General features: G+C 42.0%; 1 protein-coding gene across 1 annotated transcript in view; it reads left to right on the forward strand.

Moving 5' to 3' along the window:
• Positions 1-5,000, forward strand: part of LOC143301555 (MAM and LDL-receptor class A domain-containing protein 2-like) — a 247,425-nt gene that overhangs the window by 102,130 nt on the left and 140,295 nt on the right. Inside the window, exons 68-69 of the mRNA XM_076615934.1 lie at positions 77-243; positions 2,394-2,583. Of these exons, the coding sequence (XP_076472049.1) occupies positions 77-243; positions 2,394-2,583 (357 nt within the window). The remainder of the gene's footprint in view (positions 1-76; positions 244-2,393; positions 2,584-5,000) is intronic.

Here is a 5,000-nt window from a genome sequence, read left to right on the forward strand (position 1 = left end):
CACACATGATCCCCCCCACACACACACACATACACACCACTCCCCAACCCTGACCAGGTGTGTGGTGTTTCCCCAGGTACCTACCTGTACTTCTCCGACTCCATGGTGCTGATGCCGCGGAACTCCCACCTGCAGCTGACGTCGCCCCCTGTGCCCGCCACCAGCGCCTCGGGGGCCTGCTTCCACTTCTTCTTCATCAACTACGGCAACGCCTTCTCCTCGCTGTCCGTCAACCTCAGACAGGTCGGTGCTGCTGCTACCACCACTACCGCTCGTGTTGACTGTATTCCCTCTCTCTCTGGTGTGGCTCACCGTGCAAACATTAAACATGCACAGTAGATGCACTGGGACGTCAATTATAACATTTTGCATGTCCCGGAAGAATTCCCAGTTAAGGCCAGTAGCATAATGAATTCGGCTAACTGTTTCACTGGGCAGCTAGGAAACTTTTTTTTCTCTCTCTCTCCCTCTTTTTTTCTGTCTGCATGCCGCATTGCATTGTATTGGGTTGCACTACATTGTATGACATTGTATTGTGTTATGTATTGCATCGTGTTGCACTACATTGTATCACATTGTATTGTGTTATGTATTGCATCGTGTTGTACTACATTGTATGACATTGTATTGTGTTATGTATTGCATCGTGTTGTACTACATTGTATGACATTGTATTGTGTTATGTATTGCATCGTGTTGCACTACATTGTATGACATTGTATTGTGTTATGTATTGCATCGTGTTGTACTACATTGTATCACATTGTATTGTGTTATGTATTGCATCGTGTTGTACTACATTGTATCACATTGTATTGTGTTATGTATTGCATCGTGTTGCACTACATTGTATCACATTGTATTGTGTTATGTATTGCATCGTGTTGTACTACATTGTATGACATTGTATTGTGTTATGTATTGCATCGTGTTGTACTACATTGTATCACATTGTATTGTGTTATGTATTGCATCGTGTTGTACTACATTGTATCACATTGTATTGTGTTATGTATTGCATCGTGTTGTACTACATTGTATCACATTGTATTGTGTTATGTATTGCATCGTGTTGTACTACATTGTATCACATTGTATTGTGTTATGTATTCCATCGTGTTGTACTACATTGTATCACATTGTATTGTGTTATGTATTGCATCGTGTTGTACTACATTGTATGACATTGTATTGTGTTATGTATTGCATCGTGTTGTACTACATTGTATGACATTGTATTGTGTTATGTATTGCATCGTGTTGTACTACATTGTATCACATTGTATTGTGTTATGTATTGCATCGTGTTGTACTACATTGTATGACATTGTATTGTGTTATGTATTGCATCGTGTTGTACTACATTGTATGACATTGTATTGTGTTATGTATTGCATCGTGTTGTACTACATTGTATCACATTGTATTGTGTTATGTATTGCATCGTGTTGTACTACATTGTATCACATTGTATTGTGTTATGTATTGCATCGTGTTGCACTACATTGTATGACATTGTATTGTGTTATGTATTGCATCGTGTTGTACTACATTGTATCACATTGTATTGTGTTATGTATTGCATCGTGTTGCACTACATTGTATCACATTGTATTGTGTTATGTATTGCATCGTGTTGTACTACATTGTATGACATTGTATTGTGTTATGTATTGCATCGTGTTGTACTACATTGTATCACATTGTATTGTGTTATGTATTGCATCGTGTTGTACTACATTGTATGACATTGTATTGTGTTATGTATTGCATCGTGTTGCACTACATTGTATGACATTGTATTGTGTATTGCATCGTGTTGTACTACATTGTATCACATTGTATTGTGTTATGTATTGCATCGTGTTGTACTACATTGTATCACATTGTATTGTGTTATGTATTGCATCGCGTTGTACTACATTGTATGACATTGTATTGTGTTATGTATTGCATCGTGTTGTACTACATTGTATCACATTGTATTGTGTTATGTATTGCATCGTGTTGCACTACATTGTATCACATTGTATTGTGTTATGTATTGCATCGTGTTGTACTACATTGTATGACATTGTATTGTGTTATGTATTGCATCGTGTTGTACTACATTGTATGACATTGTATTGTGTTATGTATTGCATCGTGTTGTACTACATTGTATCACATTGTATTGTGTTATGTATTGCATCGTGTTGTACTACATTGTATGACATTGTATTGTGTTATGTATTGCATCGTGTTGCACTACATTGTATCACATTGTATTGTGTTATGTATTGCACTACGTTGCATTCTATTACATTGCATCCCATTGCATAGTGTTGCATCCCATTGCATAGTGTTGCATCACATTGCATTGAATTGAATGCCCCCCTGACACTGCCTGACAGCAAAACAGCCGCAACGTGACGACCATGTGGAAGCTGAACAGCCAGAACACCCAGGCGTCGTCCTTCAACGAAGGTCAGATCTCCTTCTACAGCACGGGCACCTACAACGTCATCCTGGACGTTCAGACCCTGGGGGGGCGTGGCTACATTGCTCTGGATGACTTCACCTTCACCTCGGACATGTGTGCAGGTCAGTAGGTCACAGGTCACCCAGTGTGCGTGTAATGGTTATAGGCCTTGGTGGTGTCTTATGATGGTGGTGAATGAAGAATGTACAGCAGGATCACTGTGTGTGTAAAACCAGTTAGCTCGCGTCTCGCTCACTCCAGTTGAGATACTGCAAGTATTGACAACAACGGAAAAAGCCCAATCCACTTCCGTACGTTTCAGCCCAGGCAAAGTGCACACCCAGCCACAAATAGTGATTTCCCCCAGGAACTGAGGACACGTATTTGGGTAGACATTCTGGAAGGCAAAGTGATATAGTAATCTCTCTCTCTCTCTTTTTGGGATATGTTTTTTCATTTGTAGAGGTATTTTATTATGCACTACTATTATGTTTTGGTTCATGTAAGGCGCTTAGAGCCCATTAGATGGGGAGTTTGAGCCATATAAGTACTATATCTATCTATCTATCTATCTATCTATCTATCTATCTATCTATCTATCTATCTATCTATCTATCTATCTGTCTATCTATCTATCTGTCTCTCTATCTGTGTCAGTCTGTCTGTCTGTTAATCTGTCTCTCTATATATTTCTATTACAATTTCTATTTCTATATTGTGAAGTTTCTCCTTTGCAAGCAATGACGAGCATGTGCTTCACACTGGGTGGGTCCCCAGATGACTACTGTTCCAGTGCGGTCTGTAGATGACTACTATTCCAGTGCGGTCTGTAGATGACTGCTATTCCAGTACGGTCTGTAGATGACTACTGTTCCAGTGCGGTCTGTAGATGACTGCTATTCCAGTACGGTCTGTAGATGACAACTATTCCAGTACGGTCTCTGTAGATGACTACTGTTCCAGTGCAGTCTCTGTAGATGACTACTGTTCCAGTGCAGTCTCTGTAGATGACTACTGTTCCAGTGCGGTCTCTGTAGATGACTACTGTTCCAGTGCGGTCTCTGTAGATGACTACTGTTCCAGTGCAGTCTCTGTAGATGACTACTGTTCCAGTACGGTCTGTAGATGACTACTATTCCAGTGCGGTCTGTAGATGACTACTGTTGCAGAGCAGTCTGTAGATGACTACTGTTCCAGTGCGGTCTGTAGATGACTACTGTTCCAGTGCGGTCTGTAGATGACTACTGTTCCAGTGCGGTCTGTGTAGATGACTACTGTTCCAGTGCGGTCTGTAGATGACTACTGTTCCAGTGCGGTCTGTGTAGATGACTACTGTTCCAGTACGGTCTGTAGATGACTACTGTTCCAGTGCGGTCTGTAGATGACTACTGTTCCAGTGCGGTCTGTAGATGACTACTGTTGCAGAGCAGTCTGTAGATGACTACTGTTGCAGAGCAGTCTGTAGATGACTACTGTTCCAGTGCGGTCTCTGTAGATGACTACTATTCCAGTGCGGTCTCTGTAGATGACTACTGTTCCAGTACGGTCTCTGTAGATGACTACTATTCCAGTACGGTCTCTGTAGATGACTACTGTTCCAGTGCAGTCTGTAGATGACTACTATTCCAGTACGGTCTTTGTAGATGACTACTATTCCAGTACGGTCTGTAGATGACTACTGTTCCAGTACGGTCTCTGTAGATGACTACTATTCCAGTACGGTCTCTGTAGATGACTACTGTTCCAGTGCAGTCTGTAGATGACTACTATTCCAGTACGGTCTTTGTAGATGACTACTATTCCAGTACGGTCTGTAGATGACTACTGTTCCAGTACGGTCTCTGTAGATGACTACTATTCCAGTACGGTCTCTGTAGATGACTACTATTCCAGTACGGTCTGTAGATGACTACTATTCCAGTACGGTCTGTAGATGACTACTGTTCCAGTACGGTCTGTAGATGACTACTGTTCCAGTACGGTCTGTAGATGACTAGATGACTACTGTTCCAGTACGGTCTGTAGATGACTACTGTTCCAGTGCGGTCTGTAGATGACTAGATGACTACTGTTCCAGTACGGTCTGTAGATGACTACTGTTCCAGTGCGGTCTGTAGATGACTACTGTTCCAGTGCGGTCTGTAGATGACTACTGTTCCAGTGCGGTCTGTAGATGACTACTGTTCCAGTGCGGTCTGTAGATGACTAGATGACTACTGTTCCAGTGCGGTCTGTGAAATGTCAGCGGCACTGCGGACAGGGGGTGTAGCTGGAGCGTATTCATTATTGTTATGCCGACCTGCTGCATAGCAGTTATGCAGTGCCACAATACAGGGTTACTGACGGAGAGAATCTACATCGTGGAGAGAAAGAGAGAGGGGGGAGATAGATCGATAGCGAGAGAGAGAGAGAGAGAACAAGAATAAAACTTTAATCTCCAGGCCTCCGGCCCCTAGAAAGAGGTTAGAAGTACACAGTATGGTGATCACGCAGCGACAGCAAAATGTAAAAAACACACACACACACACACACACACACA

The sequence above is a fragment of the Babylonia areolata genome, chromosome 27 (assembly GCF_041734735.1).
Source record: "Babylonia areolata isolate BAREFJ2019XMU chromosome 27, ASM4173473v1, whole genome shotgun sequence".
Classification (NCBI taxonomy): domain Eukaryota; kingdom Metazoa; phylum Mollusca; class Gastropoda; order Neogastropoda; family Buccinidae; genus Babylonia; species Babylonia areolata.